General features: G+C 41.7%; 1 protein-coding gene across 1 annotated transcript in view; it reads left to right on the top strand.

Moving 5' to 3' along the window:
* The window catches only part of LOC115592118 (transmembrane protein 132D), a 40,531-nt gene extending 23,596 nt beyond the window's left edge, over positions 1-16,935 (top strand). The window contains exons 5-10 of the mRNA XM_030434640.1: positions 564-707; positions 4,341-4,549; positions 8,028-8,208; positions 8,361-8,474; positions 8,612-8,803; positions 14,496-16,935. Coding sequence (XP_030290500.1) covers positions 564-707; positions 4,341-4,549; positions 8,028-8,208; positions 8,361-8,474; positions 8,612-8,803; positions 14,496-15,968 — 2,313 coding nt within the window. The 3' untranslated portion in view covers positions 15,969-16,935. The remainder of the gene's footprint in view (positions 1-563; positions 708-4,340; positions 4,550-8,027; positions 8,209-8,360; positions 8,475-8,611; positions 8,804-14,495) is intronic.
* Positions 16,936-20,110: the final 3,175 nt, after the last annotated feature.

Raw genomic sequence — 20,110 nt, 5'->3', positions numbered from 1 at the left:
TTTGTAGGCCAACTGTCTCAAGCGGATTTTTTTTTTTGTTTGCTTCCTGGGGATCCCAGGAAGCAAACAAGTGAGGGAAATAAGGACTCATTCATTCGGTTTGTATTGAGTGCTGACTGTGTCCTTGGCAGAGGTCTAAGAGTCTTTTTAAGAGTCTGTTCACACTTATATAGGCTAGTGAAAATAATACTCATTTTGTAACAATGTGAATATGTTTAACAATTACAGCCTGATCAAGTCCAAAAAAAAACTTTAATTTGAAAGTCCAGTGTCTGTGGTGTGAAGAAGAAAAAGTGATCTGGATGTTTGTTAAACTCAATTCCATGTTATTTCTTCGAGTATATGTGGTGTAGTTAGAGTAGGTATGAAAATGTTTTATGTATTTCCTTATCTTTTTATATGACTAAGCTAAGCTAGGCTAATCTCCTCTTTCATTTCTTTTACACTCTCAAAGTATAAAAGCATTCAAAGTCCCTCAGTTTTCTTGAATATTACAATTAATTAAACTGTAACATTAACCTAGATGTCTAACCCACTCTGTATCCACTCTTCTTTCTGCACAGAACACTGATATTTTGAACACCGCGGCTCTGACGGGTGAAACGGTGTCCGTCCCTGTGAATACTCTGGCTGTGGAGGCCGATGGCTCAGTTACTGATGTGACCAAGTACACCAGCTGTAGGTCTACAGAGGAGGATGTACTAAAGGTAAGCCTTTGGATTGAAATACATACTGAGCACATGTTCATGCTGCTTGTAAATGCTTGTATTTGCTTTCTGTCAATTTTATGTCTATTAGCATCTTGCTAATCAAGCAGCGTGTTAAAACTGAAACATGTTCTCTCTGTTTGAAGATTGAGTATCTGCAGGCGATGCTCTTTGTTCTCTTGTTAGCTGCCAAATTCTTCTTTTTTGTTTTACAAGCAAAACAGTGTTTTCCCTAATTTCCTCCAAACTCTTTGAAATATTAAATAGGAGCATTTGTCTTCATATAAAGCATTTGTGAACAGGCTGGGAGAATACCCTAGCTAAATATGTACATTACGTGGCATCAACGTTATGTCAAAGACAAAATACTTTGTACTGTGTACAAGAGATATCTACAGAAACTAGCGTGCTAACCAACCCCTAGGCCTGATAACTTCTTTGTCCCAAAAGTCAAAAGCTCCTGTCCTAGCAGTGTGAACACCAACACTCCCCTGGTAGTCTGGCTAGCTGCACGGCTAACTGAGCTAACAAGCTAAACGTAGTTATGCTCATGGATGTTTAAAAACAATACAGTTAGCAACAGTTAGCAGTTATTCTGGTGATGTTGCCCCCTATTTGTTGGAAGCATGAATTTAAGGTTGCCGATTATTATGCATAGCACCTTTAAAAAACTATTAATAGTACAGAAATGTATTCAGTAATCAATAGCTTTTTCGGGGCCTGTTTGGCTTATTTTCTAGCACTTCAGATAACAATTCACTCTAAATCTAACACAAAGAACCACAAAATCTAATGAAATATCATACATTTAAGTGGCACTGTTAATCGCCAAAAATGACATGAGTTGGCTGGTGCCCTTTGTTGTTATTTTAATTTATTTAATACATTTCATAACAACTGGGACACACCCTTGTATAATAGCTGCAACACCAATGGTGTAAACCATAAATGTAAACCCTTTTTTTTTTATCTTTGGGAATGTGGCAAAATTATGACAGAAAGCCAACAGCCATGTACCTCTCAAATGCATCCTGCATATTTTACGTTACACTACAAGACTTTTCAATACAGTTTCTCTCTTTAGTGCGACATGAGAAAAAAGCATGTTTGCTGAATGTTTTACAGTAATTAAGCTGAATTTAGAGACACTATAAAACAAGAGTCGCCCCACAACAAGACACCCGCTGTCACTCAACAGGTCCAGCTTCGGGCGGTGTGTGTGTGTGTGTGTGTGTGTGTGTGTGTGTGAGAGGGTCAGAGCGTGGTGGATAAAAGCAGCCTCTTCCATATGGCATTAGAGACTGAGCCCTGTGATCCCACCACTCAGTCCGTAAGCACAGTGATATGACCTTTTGTGTAATGGATCCATGTTAGTGGGGCAGTACGAGAGAGGGAAGCGAGATGGAGGCTAAGAAAAGTGAGGTGGAGAAGAAGAAAAGGAATTATGTGTTTTTTTTCCCATTAGATGACGCGACAGCCACTGGCTTTGTGCGAGTGGAGTGTTTAAGTGTGTGAGCTCGAGATAGTGGTGAAAGAGGTGAGAAGAGGGAGACTGTGTTTGTAATGATTTTCTGTATCCATACAGGAACTTAATCCAGTTATTATTGTGTCTCCGAATGGCCTCCCCACTTCCTGCGGTCACTGACCCCTCTTATAGCGATGTCGTCGACAATATGATTTTAAAGCTTGAGACCAAACACTGCACCTTTTTATATTATAACTGCTACAAGGGCGAATCCATGTTAGGGGCTGGTTCCCACGCAGTGCACATCTCTTCGATTAACATCCGATCGGCTGTGCGTGTGTGGAAAGACCAAGTTACAGAATCATAGTTTGGTTGCACTAAAAATGGGCGTTTATTGATTTTTCTCTAGCACTTAGGGGCACCGCAACGAACTGACATATTGACTTATTATCGCGTTACAAAGGGAGGAAACGGTTAAACCCAGTTATTTAGTTGAGGCAGCACAACATTAACATTCGTTTTGCGTTGTGTTTCTCGCCAACTGCTCAACGTGTAGTTGGAATTATTATACCCTACATTTTTGGACTAAGCAAGTATCCCACCATGCATTGTGAAAAGTAGTGTATGTCAGGTGGTCACCAACCAAGCATCATGTACCCATCATGCATTGCACTGGAGGGAAATAAATGATCCCATTGATGTTGGCTCTTTACTGTTTATATTTTGGACTCTTTCATATTGAACAGAAATGAATCAGAAAACAATGGATGGCTGAAATAGTAGATAAAACACCTCTAAATCACAGCAAGATGGTTGGAACAATGAGTTGCTGTGGTGCCAACTGTACCTGATAAAACATGTACAACCTGCTTTTTCAAAGGAGCACTGTGTCGTTTTGGAGAAAAAAAATTCAAACTCAATTTGTATATTTACAATATTCATGAGGTAAAAAAACAACTCACAACTCATCCATAACTAAATAAACAATCTGCTCTCAGAGAAAAATAAGTTCTGAACACTGTTTGAAGCTAGAGAGATGGCAGGGTCCGCCACATATAAACAAAGTGAAACAGCATGAAATTGTGTTGTTTTCACACAAAGTGCACATCTCAAGATAAATTGTCAACTGTAGGTAGGACCACAACAGCACATGTACATAGGATGCTGAACACCAAAGAGTGAAGTACTAGTATATTTTAACAAAGCTTAAAAAAGTTTCAATTGTGATGTTTTTTTTTATCAATATCTCATTTCAACAATTGATAAAGTGCATAGAGTTTATTTTCCGAGTGTCCATTGACCTTTCTTTAGTTGCACTAGGGCGCTGCTCAAGAGGTTGTGGTCCAGATCAGTTGGCATGATGAGACTCTGCCTCAACATTTCCACAGGAGTTCAAGTTGACTTCCCTTGGAAGTCATTCCTCCCTCTGCCATTACCTCACTCTTTTTCCGCCTCCCTCTTTTCACCTCCTTCTCACCAGTGCTTCACTCCATTCTTCAGTCTAGTGCCCTCCAATTACCTCTGTGGAGCCACTGGTTTGTTAAGATAAGTGGGGAGGCACCGGAGATAGGCCCCTCCAATCTTAAATAAAACACTCCAACCGCTGTGTCTCACCTCATTGCTCCCACTGGTGGGGACTTCAATGCTCCTACCTACAGTACAGCACTATACAGGAGCAGTCGTAAGGCAGAGCTAATTCGTATTCACTAACGGTTTCGTAGAGAACACGGCAGTGAATTTACATGACATGAACAGAAACATCATGCGACTCCCTGGCCAGACTTCGGAAGCAATGCAAAATGAGAAAAAAATGTGCCTGTCTGCGTGGTTTTAACTTATTTGTATTGGTGCTTCTGTTCCCAGTGCTCCTCTTTGTCGGTTGTTGCTGAAATGTATTTTCAATCGGGGGCTTTACACGGAAAAGCCTCCGCTAGAGCGTGTCTGAAGAAAGCTGAATTCAAATCACCTGATGACGCTTCAGTCCCAATCCTCATCTTCCGCGGATGTAAAGTGATTCTGTACTTTTTAAATTAGGATATTTACAGAGCAACAGACTGTCTGAGAGAAAATAGGAACACCATCTGACTGTTTTTTGGGACAGATTCAAACACAGAGGCATTAATTCACCTTTTCTTCTTTCCCTTTTTTTTGTCGTCTGTAATGTCCAGGTGTCGGAGCGTTGTGACTTTGTGTATGTAAACGGGAAGGAGACGATAGGGAAGAGCAGGGTGATGCTCAACTTCACTTACGGTTTCCTGACTGCCCAGCTGGAGATGAGCGTGTGGATGCCCCGCCTGCCCCTGGACATCGATGTGGCCGACCCCGAGCTCAGCCAGATCAAAGGCTGGAGGGTTCCTATTACCACGGGCAACAGGAGGTAAGGCTGGACCAGTCCTGTGTCAGTGGCATCGCTGTTGTTGTTGCTAAAGGTCCCGTCAGCCTCATTCTGAAGGTGTCATGTAAAAAAACTCTGTTTGAACTTTATGAGTCAAATCCCAACCAGAGACCAGTAAATCCCAAGTCAATGTCCTAAACCTTGTGTTTCGAGTAATAAACAAGTCATTAAGAAACCAAAACAGACGCACCAATGGGCTATCTTTATGTTTCACCGCCTATCAGTGACAAATGCGTTAATTGATTTTATCAAACAACATTGAGTTGACTAAATCTTTGATATAACCTTAATGTTGCCAAACCGACTTTGATGAAGGATCATTCAGGTTTCCAGGTTAACCCCGGCCAAAAACCATTACGGCTAGCCCAGACCATTTACTTTTCTTTTTATAGTTCGACCACTTTATGTCTAAAGATGAAAAAGTCTACTGTAAAAATGGGTGCAGAAAGTCAACTCTCCAGAACCATTTATCTTGCTGAATCTTTGTAAAGTAAAAAAAGAAAAAAGAAATCAGCTTTTGATGAGACGGTGTCAGAGAAATGTGGATTCAGCAATATGGTCATTTCAAGTCTGTTGTTAGTGGTGGTGTTAAACTGGATTACAGCGTATTGAGAGGTTTCTAATATATGTCTGAATGCTGTGTATGTAGTCAGTCATAAAGCATCACATCTGGTCCTGGTGCGTTAGTTGGTAGGGCACCGCAGAGGCGCCCCAGTTGCCCTGGAGACAAAGGTTAGTGGAATTTCACTCAATAGTTACAGTTGAGTCATTCTTTTTCACTCAATAGTAATAATGGTTATGGTCGACTGATGGTTTTTCTCCGGGGTCAAAACTCTTTGGGGGCTTTCATTTTCACAAACATTCGATACCGTACTAGGTCAGAAATGTGAAATGTCTGTGTTGATTGTAGTGGTCCGCCTCAGCTGAACCGAATTGTCTCGCCCAAGCATGCGTATACAACATGTGGCACGAAAGCAACTGGAATCTTCTTGACTTGGTAGCGACAGCACAGATTTAAATTAGACTGACTTACTTAGAAAGTAAAAGGGTGGATTCACGACACGTCCTCACCACCTCATCGCTTTCATGTGTGTGTGTGCGTCTTTAAGTTTGAACAGAGAATGAAGAGCAGGAAACAATTTTATTTTCCCTTAAAAATAGATGGACACAAACACTTGCGATCAATTAATATCAACAGAGTTTAATTTGCACTAATTACAATCCTGTATTTATTGACATGAATTAGCAGCCATACAAGCATGCAGGGGGAGGTGTTACTAGCCATGAGTTTGACAAAAGCCTCGAAGGAAGAGTTATTTTGTACTGTTGTTAAATTCAAGCAGCATCTCCAACGCGTGTTAAGCTCTGACCTCAGGCTATATAATAATGATGTTTATTTGGACTTTAAGCTCTCGACATTAGCTTTCCGCCTGTGGTGAGAAAGCAAATTCACCCGTCCTCCGGCACACCTGTGGTGCAGTGCGTGGCAGGCCAGCCGATCTTATGATAATTACGTGATCATTGCTGAGGGGTTTGAGGACGGCGCGCAGCTTAACCCCCACCGCCCGCAAACAAACCAATCAGCTGTAGGATACTGGTCAAATGAACTTTAATTCATTTAGAAGGAAAGGTCACTCGGCAAATGCTTAGTGCCTCCACAGTTTCGGCAACCACCCTGCTGGTCTCCATTATCACACTATAGTTCATTGTCTCCCCGCTGCCAATAGAAAGGACATTTAGGAGCTCAAGTCACAGAGTAACTGCATGATTTTGTAGTGCACTTGTTTACAGTTTGAAAAAAAGATAGATCAGCACTTCATATACTTACATATGTGTATGTATATTTATATATATATAAATGTATGTATATATATGTATATGTATATGTATATATATACATATATATATATATATATATATATACATATATATATGTAAATGTATATATATGTGTATATATATATATGTGTGTGTGTGTGTGTGTGTATATATATATATATGTATATATATATATATGTATAGGGTGGATTTGGTAGACGATTGTGGAGGGTGTGGCACGTCATGTGTATGTCAGTGCAGCTCGAGTTGGCTTCCTGAACTAGCTTGCAGGCGTCGCTCCATTTTTGTCAACCCGTCTCAGTGCATTTTACTCAAAAATTGATGCTGGATGACATACTTTAGTCTCTCCTTCGAAAAATATCTAGAGAATATAATTCCCTCAAAGCAAAATTTTAGCAGTTTTTTTTTTTTTTTTGGCCTTTATATGGCTTTGTTGATAGTACAGCTCAAGAGATGACGGGAAACAGATTGGGGAGAGGGGGAGTGACACGCAGCAAGGGACCCCTGTCCGACACTCAAACCCTGGGCTGCTGCAGCGAGGACAAGGCCTCTGAACATGGGACGCCCGCTCTACCAACTGAGCTAAACGGCACCCCAAACTTTAGCTGTTTTAAAGGTTGATTATGCGATTCTGGAGTAAGTTTCTTGTTTGTTGAGTCTCATTCCAAGGTCCTCAAGCTACTGATGTTTTGGGTTGGTGATGCACATCATCAGCAGCCTCCTTGCCATTTTTATTCTTAAGAAACTAAAGGTAATATTTCAACGGAATTTAACATGGCCTGGCCTGGCCAAGAAATAATAAAACTCAAATTAAACCCAAGCAAACTACAACCTTTACTTTTGGACAGAGCGCTCCCTCTTTATGCTAAAATAAGCTCACAGGCATGAACATGATATCGATCTTGTTGTACTCTTTATTTGCGCGGGACTGGTGTTACCAGTAGACCTCATGGGATTAAGTAATGACCCCTCATGTCTGTGTTTGTGCACCACATTTGCATGGAATGATCAAACTCTGTATATGATGCCAAGACTGCTTAACATCGATATTTCAGAAGTTGATCAGAAAAGTTAATGATATAGTTAACAGGTTCTTTTCCTGACTTTCTGCATGTCTTACACACAAAAATACATATTTGCAGCTAATTTTGCTCAAGTAACAGATGCTCTGTGGCTTAACTTGAATATAAAAACCTTTTGTTGCTCCTAACCTCCATCATCGCTCACATTAAATGTCAATATAGACAATCTCACAGCACAGCTGCTTTTTTTCTTTTATGAGCTGTGATCAAGTTTAATATGTCTACAGTTGTCTGACAACAGAAAACAGATGTTGATGGGAACAACCCTAAAACACCGAGATGCTGATTCACACGGTCTAATATAATCACATGAACTCAGTGTTAAAGTAGATGATTTGGAGAAGAGTTTTAATTCCCAGATTAACATGGGATTAAGATCACAGACAACCTCTGCTGCAATTATTACAAGTTACTAGAGAGCCTCAGGTAATGCTGGTCCCGTGTGAGTCGTGCTCAAGAAAGCAAAACAGCTCGTTTCCTGAACTCTCTCTTTGAACTGTTTTTTTTTCTTATTATGTGTGATTATTTTTGTGTGCCAGGTCGACGTGGGACAGTGAGGAAGAGGAGGAGATGAGGAAGGGCAGAGGTTGCATGCTGCAGTACCAGCACTCTGCGCTCAGGGTGCGGACACACTTCATGGCCCAGGCTGACGCTGAGGCGCTGCCTGACCCGCTAACTGGGGCCGAGCCCGTTGAGTACTTCCTGGGTCCTGATTGGCAGGTAAAAACATTTACTGCAACAGTCCTAACTGATGCTGACATGCCAGCACTTACTTTCAGGTCTTAACTAGATTCGTCAGACAGTTAATTGAAGCTACATATTAGCAGTAAGCATTAAAACTAACTTGGTGTCTCTTCACTTTTGATTGACAGGTGGATGTGACCAATCTTGTGCGCAACTCACTGAAAGTGGCAGATCCTGACGTAGCCAGGGTGCAGGATGGGGTGGTTGTGCAGGGGCGTGCTGTAGGCGCTACTACTGTCCAGGTGAGCCATGATGTATACCTGTGTGTGTGTGTGTGTGTGTGTGTGTGTGTGTGTGTGTGTGTGGCTTTAGCAGTTGCAGCATGTGCCACAATCTTGTGTATCCATCTGCAGTTGTGATGAGGATTTACTTGTCGCAGGTGCTGTCCCCTGTGACGTCGTCGGTGCTGGCTGAAAGGAGCATCAGGGTGGTGGATGACAAAGTGAGTGTGACGGAGCTGGGGGTGCAGTTGGTTTCCGGACTCTCTCTGTCCCTGCAGCTCAGCCCAGGGAGCAACAGGGCCGTCGTTGCCACGGCAACCGCCAGGGAGACGATCACGCAGCTCAAACAGGTAAGTGACTGGAAAATTGTGACACGCAAAGCATAAAAAGTGTGGGGCGCCGCTCAGCTGTTCTCGATGGCACTCGTCTCTTTTCAAACGCCTGTTAGTTTTACAGTCACTCATTTTTTGCCTCGAAAAAATTACCTGCAAAGGACCATTTAACAGAATGTGAGGATCATTCTCGACAAGAAACAAACAAAAGCTGTGAATAAGTTGACGATGAGTTTTTAAATTCAGTGAGAGCTTATAAAAGTGTGTCCGTCAATTTCGGAGAGTAAACCGTGGATTTTTTTCTTTTATTCAGATTTTAGAACAGTGAGAAGTTTTGCAGGGCCACACATCTACATTAAATGCCACACATTTTTGATATCGGGTATAAATGTAGGCATTGATTCATTTATAAAATGTGACATAAATATATAGACAGCCTCCTCAGTTCCTCCTCATAATGAAGCTGAAATGCGTTAATAAAAAAGGAAGGAATACAGGAATTAGAAAGTTTGTGGAAATTCATAGGGGGAGACAATACAGAAATAAATAAGTTCATTAATAAAAAAAAAAACATAATGGAAAATTGGATGGGAAAATAAATAAATAGTGTACTCAAAAATAAATGAGTACAGAGGCAAATGAAAGCAAAACTGTCCATTTACGCCACATTTTATAGATTAATAGATGCTGACTTTTTAATGTGCATCAGGAACCATTCAGATATTTCTTTGATTTTGTCGGTTTCAGCCCTCAAAAACAGCCTTTCACAGAGAAAAAATGGTAGAAGAGAAAAAGTCAAATACAGATGAAACAACAAAAAAAACAGAAAGGTTCACACTGTATTGTCTTGACGCTACAAAGACGAACTGGCACTGAAAGAAGAGAACACACAGACCTAATTGTGAAGAAACACCAAATGAATGACACAATGAAAAACATAAGTCAGGGAGCCGGGCGGGATGTGACAGTTTCTCAACCAGGCATGGAAAGAACATTAAAATAAAATGTTATCTAAGATTTAAGAGTCCTAATTCTCCCTCAGTGGAAAATACACTCAACTCTCCCTGTTTTTTAAATCACGAACCCTCTCGCTCAGTAACCCACATATTTGGAAACTTTGAGCCATGAAAAGACCTGTCAGTGTTTTATTCATGTTTTTTTTTATAAACAGAAGCTGTAATTAAATATCAAAGGTGAGGGCCCGCCATGTTTTCTTTTTGTCTATATTTATTCGGTGTAATTATGTATTGGCTCTCTCTCCCCTCCTGTTGTGATCTGTACCGTTGCAGCTATGCCTCTGCATACCGTATGTGAGTGAAGTCTGAAAACATCCCATTTTTCTTGTCAGTTTTTCAAAAATGTGGGCACTTAAGAAGCAAGCCCCCGGCTTTCATCAACGACTTCCACTGACAAGTTAGCTCTTTTTTTATTACAAACAGCAGCTGGGAAACACTCACAGATGTATGTATAATAAAGAAACAGCATAAATAACACCATCATCCTCGCAGCTCTGCACTTTTAAGACCAACATGCCTTCTGCGCTGTTAGCAGATTAGAAAAAAATGATTTGTGGTCCTACTCTTTGATTTTCCAACATGCAAATCAAACCTTGTATTTAAGACTTAGATATTGATGTGGGAGTTGAGATTTAGGATTTAGCACTTCATCATAGTCAGGCTGGAGCTGAAGTTATTGCCTACATCGCAGGTGTCGTTAACCCTGTTCAACGGATTCACTGATTCGATTGATTTAATCTTGATTTAATTTGCTGAGACACTAAATCTACTGGTGTGATGTGTCCGGAGAGTGCATTGTTGAGACCATTGTGACCACTAAGGGGAGAACATGCTTGTATTTTTTACTGTATTTAGAAAGCAGTACCTGTACTGCAACCACAGGAAGTGTTTGGCAAGACACCTGTAGGGTCAGAACAGACAGAAAGACACTTTTTATTTGAAATTTTACAATTCAGTAGATACAAGTAATAGAAAGTGATCATGCAAGAAATCAGAAGGTTCTGAAGAGAAAGGATCTTTCCCTCGTTGTTCATAAAGGTGGTGGAAGTGAATTGAAAACTTTTTTTTAGGTGGTTGGGTGGCGTTGGAAACTTGGTGGGACAACAAGGAATTACATCCGGACGAAAGACAGGTGGGATCTTGAAAGTAGGAAATGTTTAAAGATACTGACTGAATAAAGGAGGAAAAGGAGGGAAATTGCGAAAGGTCAGGGATGGAATTATGCACGGATCTCTTTGAACCCACTGAAAACTATGAACTCTATTTCATAGTAATGAACATATGTACCTGAATAGATCCTAGTATGTGTGCCTTATTCTGTCCTTTGAACTTCTTTAAAACTTGAACAAATTGATTTGAAAAAAATATTATTTACATCCTTTTCGAAGTCAAAATCTTCACCTTAGACACTATGCTAAACCCGACTGAGGTGGGTGCACAAGCTTGCTTGATCTTGCGTCAAGGGTGTAAATAAAGTCTTTTAAAAACAATTTGGGATTTCAGGGCTTTAGGAGATTTGGATTATACTGGATGAGCAGTATCGAGCCATTTTATGTTGTTTTTTTTTCTCCAAAAAACAAATATTGTTTTGCTTAGAAGCTTCAGGAAATCTTTGGACTACGAAATTTCACCAGATTTTGTCATCGGCATGGGATGAGTAGGGGCTCTGCTTCCTTGGCAAACATGTCGAACAATCCAAATCGCAACGCTGATTCTGTTGTCTTCAATTGGCTGATTTGTTGAAATTTTAAGTTTAATGTGAAGTGAAATTCTTCTGATACCCGTCTAAGCTTGTCAAAGAAACCTTTTCCCACCCCTTGCTTCAATCACAGCTGATCATCATCATCTGATAAATCCAAAAGAAACATTCATAATACTGACTAGACATCAATTCATAGGACAAAAGAATAGTTTTGCATCACCTTATTAATTTCATTCAATTTGCCAAATGTAACCATTCGTAATCAACACAGCAAATGGCTCTAACAATGTATATGGGGCCCGGAACCACAGAGTGATCTGCTCGTTTTTAAATCACTGTGTGGTTCTGAGCCTAAATGCATCTGACATGTCATATGAGCCTTATAGGACCCTTGGGACATCAGATGCTGGCCTACTGGTCAACTCAAAAACTTGAAGCAGCGTTTGGTTATCATGCATCTCAGACCCCTCAGATGATTTTAGACAAGCTCAGACTCTGACCACTTAAAATTCAAAGCTGAAAACCTTCCTATTTACACTACCAGTTACTAGTCCACCCTATAATGGCTGAAAATCTCCTCTTTCCTGCTCAGCTTCAAAATGACCTGAATGTTTACATTTCTGACCAAAAACCCAGCAGAGCTGACATCAGTGAACTTTCAGCTTGTGCGGGTAATGCTTACTTGTTCATATGTGAACAGTATGTGTGGGGGAGACAGGGCTTTACCCCGTAAGATTTTCAGCCAAGAGGGGAATCCCTGATTCTCCACAGCCTCAGGCAATGAGATCTGACGTAAATATCAGATCAAAAGGAGAATCAGGAAGGTTAGGGGATAAGAAAAATTCATAAAACCGTACGGCTTCACTCACGATGTGCATCTAGACGTGGGAGTGTTTGTTGTATTCTTTTATCTTTCTGGTACACTTGATTTGAACCGCACTAGTTTACTTTTTCCCATCTTTTATCTTTTTGGTCTCTTGTCTTTACTTTTAAGTTGTAAATCTTGTACCTTTACTGTGTTTTTATTACTCTGTAAAGCGTGTGGAATTGCCACAGTCTGTGAAGTGTGCTATACAAATCAAGCGGCATTGCCTGATCTATTATTTTGTCTGGTACCCCTATAGATAGTTTGAGATTGTAGGCTTTAATTATCATTGTTCAAATGTTCCAGCAGTGCAGGCTAACACCTTATGTAACAACACTCTTTGATAGAATTTAACATCCCTTCAGTGAGGTTCAGTTGCTACTGCACAGAGGCAGTGAATGCACCACAATCAGAAGAGTTTTATCATAAACCTTCAAATCACAATAAAACCCGCTATGATACAATAGTGTGTCATTAACATACCTTAAATGTTCATTTCCCAACAAAGACATAATAGGCTTCTACAGCGAGGATTCGAACGATAATAATTGCCACAACAGAGCAGACGTGCGCCACAATGACCTGAAGGGTGTAATAGTATTTGTGTTTCTCTTTGCCTCTCTGTACGTGAACTCATTGTGTTCACAGCCCCGACCGTCATCTGCGGTTACCATGCTGTGTGAGAGAGCAAAGGAGGCAGACAGGATGCACAGATGATTATTTTAAAAGCTCACTCGCACATTTAGCCATGGCAGCTTGCCCATTTTCAGTTTGCTACTCAACGCAGGCATGGGGCGGCAATTAGGCGGTTCGTAGCTGTTGGAACGACAGCTCACTTTACCTACAGTACTCTGTCGCCATGGCTGTGCCAGCCCTGTCAATAACAAACTGTTAGAACTGTGCCAGTGCGGATGACCAGCCAATTGTGTGTGTCTGCGATGGCAAGCTTTTAATGTCATGCTCAGGGCGATTCATAATGTATTCAAACCCAAAATATAGGTTAGATCTGTGGCGACCCAGTGGCTCACATTAGCAACAGGAAATAGGTCATTGTGTATTAATGTGATTGGATTGGCTAATTCTGTAGTTGACATGACCCTTGATGCTTAATTTTTCTTCTCTTTGAAAAGACTCTGATTACACTCTCTTTATTCACTTAGGTTAAATTATACATCAGCCTAGGACTTCATAGGCCTGTAATCCATTGTACAATAGCACCCTACTGAGTGTAATCATCCGGAGTTTAGCCGAGGCTATGAACAATCATGAGAATGTAGCTCTTACTGATGGCAGGGGGAGGGGAGGTGTATTGATTTGCTGCATTTGTTCAGGCGTGATATTCTACATGCACTGAACCACTGACATTTCACACAAACAACATTAGTCATCTTGTTACAATGCATCAGTCTGTTAAGAAACCTTGGATCTTGGCATTCATGTGGATGCGACTTGATAGGCACCACCCAGTCCCATATCATTTCAGACCAAGTATACTGCTCGATTGGCAGCTCCACTCCACAAAGGCAGTGACCCCCACAGCAGGACAATGCACCCTGCCACACTGCAGAGATCGTTCAGGAATGGTCCAAGGAACATGACAAAGACCACTAGGCGTTGGCCTAGTCTTCAAATTCCCCAGATCTCAATCTGACCAAGCATCTGTTGGATGTCCCAGCACAAAATCTAACCCATGGAGGCCCCGCTTTGTAACCAGGACTCAAAAATCTGACAGGAGAGTCCAGTGGTTCCAGAAACCACAGGACACCCCCAAAGGTCCTGTGTTCCTGCCTCAATGGATCAGAGCTTACTCTGATCCACGGTCGGGCGTCTACCGATCAGAATTATTCTAGGACATCGTGGATGCTCTGTCCGATTAGGATTTGGGGGATTTGGAGGCAGGGTTGACCCCTTGAGTTCTTAGTAAAGTCCATTCCTGAGCAGTTCCTGTGACAATGTTTGGTTGGGAGATGCGTGTCTAGTAGCATCCACATGAATGTCAGGAACCAAACATTTCCCAACAGATCACTGCACTGCAACGAGATGATCAAAGTTATTTACTTCACATGTATCGTTGTATGAACTCTGTATGGCTTTGTCATCGCAGTCTATCTTTCATTCTTTTTTCAGGAAGCAGTGGTCAGCTGCTGGGTTCAGTTCAGCGATGGCGCTGTTTCTCCGCTGGAGCTGTTTGACCGCAGTGTCTACTCCCTGACAGTCTCAACCCCGGATGAGGGTGTAGCCACTGTACGCCGCACCCCACAGTCCACATTCGTAGTTGCACAAGGCGAAGGTATTGGCCAGGGGGCACTAGTGAGAGTGGAGCTGAGGATCTGTGAGGAATGCCAGAAATCCAAGAGGAAGAGCAAGTTGGCGGTGGGCACGGGGCTCCTCAGGATCAACATCCAGAGCAGCAGCAGAGGTGGCACTGATGAATATAAAGATTCTGATGGTGGTGCATCAGAATTGGTAGGTGAGGTTAAAACAACACAGCCTGCAGTCACAGATTTCGATAAATGGTTGTTTAGAAGCATAGTACCTGATCAGCAAGAGTCCACCCTGAAAGAGACTAGCACCTCGACCACATTTACTACTAGATATGTGCAGCCACGTGTTGTGTGGATCGGGACTACAATCAGAGTTACAAGAGGTACCACAAATGCTGTCATTCCCTCAACCGCCACTATGGCTATCAGCAAGTCAAGCTTAAATACACCAATGAGCACTGCTAGACCTATAGATCCAACAGTGGGCTTAGATACTGAAGGAGAGGGACAGAAGAGAAGCTACGGGAACATGCTCGACAACCCCAATTCACCCCCGAACAAAGACCTTCCTATAGCAGAAATTACACCCAAGAAGGAGCCTCCGAAAACTAAAACTCCAAAGGTAATCGAGAGCGACCTCATCAGGACTTTCAGAGCCATGACAGACATGGAAATCGGCATGTATGCTTTGGTGGGGGTCTCCTGTGTCGCTATCTTGGCCTTCTTGCTCAACTGTGCTTCGTATAACCTCTGTTTCCGGAATCATAAGACACCCATACAGGCAGGTCCACCACCTAGCGGGAACCTGAAGGATCACAAGCACGACTGGGTGTGGTTAGGGGGCGGCAATCACAACGCTCCGGTCCCAGGCGCCCCTGCCCAAGTGTCGACGCTAAAACGCGAGGCTCACCGCCCTCTGGAGTCCCGTCATTCCATGGACTCCATCGCCCATCGCAGCATGGAGAGCACCCTGCCCACTGTGAGCGCCCCTGCCGTCCCCGAAAGAACTGCCACCCTGGGCCGCAGCAGGACCAGCTCCCAACAGCAGTTTCAGACAAAAGCCATCGACCCCATGGCGAACCGTTCAGCCACTTTGCTGGCCAGGCCTCATCGCACGGAGCCGCTCCATTCCCCCACCAGCAAGCGGAACCAGGTCCAGTTCACCACCTTCACCACGCTGGACATCAAGCACTTGGCTGCACTGAAGAAGAATGGTGTGGACTTAAACTGGGCCAACAAGCAGCAGACACAGCAACACCAGGCCCCCGTCGAGCCCCAGGCACCTTTACCTGACATGCCGTGGCCTGTGGTCAAACCTATGGGAGAGCCTCAGTGAGTTTGTGGGGGTGTGTTTGTATGAGTAGGAGGGAGCGGAAGAACAAAAACGTTTTGCTTGTTCGTAGCTTGTTCGCAGAATGTCTAAAGAAAATAAGCTGTTTGTTTGCTTTTTTGATAAAAGATAAAAACACTTTAGGAGATTTTATTGAGGTTATTTATTGAGGGTAGATAAAAGGATGTTTTATATTAAAGAATCCTGTAAATACATTATATAATGGAGTACCCATGAAGAGCAACATAGGAGATATTGTGTTAAGTTTTCGAGAGTCAAAACATGATTTTATCCTCTAAATGCAAGATGTGCTCTCCAGGTCTGCAGCTGTAAATAAACATATATCTATACTACTACTTATTTCTGCATTTCTAACTCAAAACAAATGAAGTTTCATCTCCTCGTTCTTTTGTACAATTCTGTTGCCCCTGTAGGATCGGCTCCAGATATTGCTAGTTGTCAGGGTAAATGCAGTACGTGAGGGATTATTTCTTGTAAGTAATTCTATTCTTTTCCAGCCTTTTGTACTCTTTTTTTTTCTAGGATTCCTCCAGCGAATACCTGAAGAGTCTGTGCAATTTGTCAGAGAATATGCAACATTTATCAAGTTATTTTGAGCAATCTGTCACTGTAGTCTTCACCGGATATTTATTCAAATTGAATGCATGCTATGCAAATACAGTCTGTGCAGAGTTTGAAGTGGACAGTGTTTCTGAATTTTTTAACCGAGTTACCTTGGGCTTTAAGGTCCTCCTGGGGGCCTGCTCCAACAATTTGTAGCAATGTCTAATCTTGGTCTCTTGAGTCAGAGCAATACATATTCAACTACAAGGTTTTTTTTTTCATGTGTGAATGAAAAATGATGATGCCTTTTCTATGTAACATCCTCTTCTTTTTAAACCAAAATGTGGTGTGTATTTCCTATGAGATCCCATCAATAAAGAACAAATGGATACATTTGTCATAGCGTTAATTCAGTTTGATTCAATCGTTGTTTTTTTAAAGCCTTAGACATAGTGAAGTATCATTCATAGGAAAGCACAGTGAATGGGCTGGATTATAGGCTGAAGCTCTTCTATGAATCAGTGGGATTTAATTATGTTAAATCACTCGCAAATGTGATTTAAGGCTGATGTCATTCAGCAAAATGTCATACTGACAGCAGCGTATTTGATGTGCCTGCCAATATTGGGATTCTGTGCCGCTGCACAAAATAACTGTTATACAGAGAGTGAAAGAGCAACCGGAGAAGAGAGAGTGATTCCCATTTTGTGTATTGTGACATTCTCCCCAAAGAGTTACAGGTATTTTATCTACGCTGGAGGGTTGCATATGATAACTCATGGCTCATTTGTCTCTTTTTCCCCCATTCTCCTCCCTGTGTCTCTGAGGTGACCACAGCTACACTCCTCAAAATTACATTCCAGGAGCTGTAATGCATAAACAGCGTCCACGGCTTAAAGAAGCACAGATAATCTGATGCCCCGCACCTCAGGAATTGGCAGTCGGGGATATGACAGTGAGCATCACGGCTCCCCGCTGCACGACAGCATCGGATGGATTTAGAGTGTTGATAAAAGCAGTTTTAATAACTTTCCCCCCAAAATTCTTTATACCTACAGGCCCAATGGTTTTGTGCGTGTATAAACTCGCTACCCTTTCCAGTCGATTTATCTGTCCAGCAGCGGCAGGGAAAGTAAACAAACTCCCCTCAGAGATAAGCAGTGATTCAAAGCTGCTTCTGCGGTGCATCGTGGCCCGGCATCTTTGATTGCGGAACCTGCTGTATCGTACAGGAAACAGAATTCAGAACTCAGAAGTTCCAACACAGTAATGATTAAGATATAAAAGCTGCACAGTTTGTATGACAACAATGGAGTAACAGAATATGTCTCTATGTGCCTTTGCACCGAGATCCTGTAGCTTTTTGAGTCCTCTTTTTTTTTTTCTTCTCAGGCTCCCACATACTGAACACCATTGAAAAGCTGTCTGCAGGAAGTATTTGGCTTAATCTCAGTTCTGGGTGGGAATTCAATGAATCGCATTCATCATGCAAGCTTTGCAAGAGGAGTTTATTGTGAGTGGTTGGGGAAAGAGCATAAGTACAGCCCAATTCCCAGTGTCGGGCAAGTTACTTTCAAAATGCAATATATTACATAGTAGTAGTTACCTTCATTTTAAAGTAATATATTACGTTACAACAATACTGTCTACATCGAGTAATACACTACTTATTACACTAGTTATTAGTTTCTTTCAACAAAACGCTCAAATAACCTTTATAGAACAATTCAATAGCATAGATATTTTTAAAGAAAGGATTTTCACAGGGATGATCAGGCAGGCGAAGAACCAAAGTCTGATAAACTATGAGATAGGAATACATTGTTTAATTGTAGGTTCAGTCATATGAAACACATTGGTCCTATTTCTTCCATAGTGTAGCCTATAATGACATGACAAGACAAAAATCTCTTTTTCTATACCTTTTTATTTCAGCCCACAGAACAAAGAATGCATGGGCATATGTGATTCAGAAATGTAAATTAAAGGGCACACTTGTAATGCGTTACGTAACATAACTGTAGCAATATATCACTGAAATATTATTTGTGGGGCGTTATATCACTCTGATACTGTGAAAAGAAATACATTACTGTAGCGTTACAAAAGCAACGCGTTACTCCCAACATTGATAATTCCAGTTACATTATTTGGGGCAATAATCCATTGAGATTAGGGATGTACAATATTGGAATATTGGATTTTTTGTGGTATGTCAATAACTTGAACTCCTTTTGGCAGATTTCCAGTGCCGATACAAGCACATCGTTATTTCTACCCACCTGATTGCAAAGAACAGAAAGTGTCTCCTGTTGTGGAATTAACATATCATTATGTCTTCTTATTGTGATGGCCCATTGGCAGATACAGACATACAATTATTCGAAAATGTAAGCACAAGGGAAATTAAGTCTGTGAGTCGAATCCAACTGGTCTATAGCGAGAACATGCAAATATTATTGTACGTGCCTAATTGGGATACATGGAATTCCAGTGACATTATTTGGCAGTAATCCATTGAGATTCAAGTCCACAAAGGGTATGGGATTTTCACGTCATAAGAACTATCTCCGAAAATATCCCAATTTCTGGTAATCACAGGATATAGGCTATATAGGAACAGAGGAGTTTCTCTCATTGGACAAGTGCTTTATTATAATTTTACAAATTATTTTTGTCCCGGCAGACATGACATTTGATATAAACTTGAAATACAGTATATATTTTTAGCACTGACACGACAGAATTCAATACAAATAGGAAAATGTATACAGTATGATAACCATCAATTTTCATACCACAGTATTGCTTGAAACTGGTAAACCGCTCCAACCCTGGTCCACAGACGTAAGAGTCAGGGCTAATTTGGATATCACGAAGTATGTAAACGATACATCGAGTGAGTTTGTCTTGTAAACAACAAGATCGAGGTAGAGCCCCTCGGTATCATTACAGCAGGATCTCTAATCTGGAGCATCAGCTTCCCTATTGACAGATTTAAGGGATTGGGGTCATTGTGTTGGAGGATTAGTGTGCATTAGTGGACCCTCTCCGTGGCACACACTACTGACAATGTAGGCCAGAAGAGACAGGGTCACTCACAAGGCTGCTTTTCTCACAGGTCGCGCACATGGTCACAGATGGAGGCAGGTGTTTGTGGGAAGGTGGAAAGGGTGGGTCTCACCCATAAAAAATGGGCTGTCGTTTATCATGCTATACACAGCTATCGTGCAGTCTGTTTAACTGGATGTAAAATGTTCTGTAGGGTGATCTTTTAAAGAGAACATCTGAAAAAAGAGAAAGGCAGACAAAGATAGACAGAAGAGGACAGACACCGGCAGAAGTCAGCACTAAGATGAATAAGGAGATGAGAAAGGTAACGCTCGTATCACAGGTGGAGGGGAACTCATGACGGTATGGCAGCTCATTAAGACAAAGTAGCTCGTGCTTCCTCGCTGCGTTCGTCGCTGTCATTGCTTGTCAGCACAGTGTCAGCGCTCAGCGCGCATCATAAGATAATGTCACCGATTTTTACACAGAAGGGGACAAAAAAGCAGAGGAGAAGTTCTTTGTGTTAATGAGAC

The sequence above is a fragment of the Sparus aurata genome, chromosome 12 (assembly GCF_900880675.1).
Source record: "Sparus aurata chromosome 12, fSpaAur1.1, whole genome shotgun sequence".
In the NCBI taxonomy this organism is placed as follows: Eukaryota; Metazoa; Chordata; class Actinopteri; order Spariformes; family Sparidae; genus Sparus; species Sparus aurata.
The sequence above is the reverse complement of the archived record's forward strand: the minus strand, read 5'-3'. Positions and strand labels throughout refer to the sequence as shown.